General features: G+C 40.0%; 1 protein-coding gene across 1 annotated transcript in view; it reads left to right on the top strand.

Annotated features, from left to right (window-relative positions):
• The window catches only part of EMH_0074920 (uncharacterized protein), a gene marked incomplete at both ends in the record, with an annotated part of 1,275 nt that extends 1,164 nt beyond the window's left edge, over positions 1 to 111 (top strand). The window contains one exon of the mRNA XM_013499523.1: positions 3 to 111. Within this exon, the coding sequence (XP_013354977.1) occupies positions 3 to 111 (109 nt within the window). The remainder of the gene's footprint in view (positions 1 to 2) is intronic.
• Between the last annotated feature and the right edge of the window lie 224 nt (positions 112 to 335).

Genomic DNA, 335 nt, shown 5'->3' with positions numbered 1-335 from the left:
GCAGCAGCAGCAGCAGCAGCAGCAGCAGCAGCAGCAGCAGCAGCAGCAGCAGCAGGAGCAGGAGCAGGAGGAGGAAGAGGTGGTGGAGGGAGCTGTGCTGCTGGTTGTTGAGTATATGTCTGCTGTGTGCAGCAGCCGCTGCAGCATAAAGGAGACAGCAGCAGCAGCAACTGAAGACGCAGCTGCTTTCTCTTTCTCTGTACGCCTCCATCTTATTTTATTTTATTTATTTTATTTTATTTTATTTTATTTTATTTTATTTTATTTTATTTTATTTTATTTTATTTTATTCTATTTGTTTGTTTAATTTGGTTGTTTGTGTTTTTAGTTTATTT

Source organism: Eimeria mitis, genomic scaffold (genome assembly GCF_000499745.2).
Source record: "Eimeria mitis Houghton genomic scaffold, Emh_scaff4409, whole genome shotgun sequence".
In the NCBI taxonomy this organism is placed as follows: domain Eukaryota; phylum Apicomplexa; class Conoidasida; order Eucoccidiorida; family Eimeriidae; genus Eimeria; species Eimeria mitis.
Note: the sequence above shows the minus strand (reverse complement) of the source record. Positions and strands in the feature narration are given on the sequence as shown.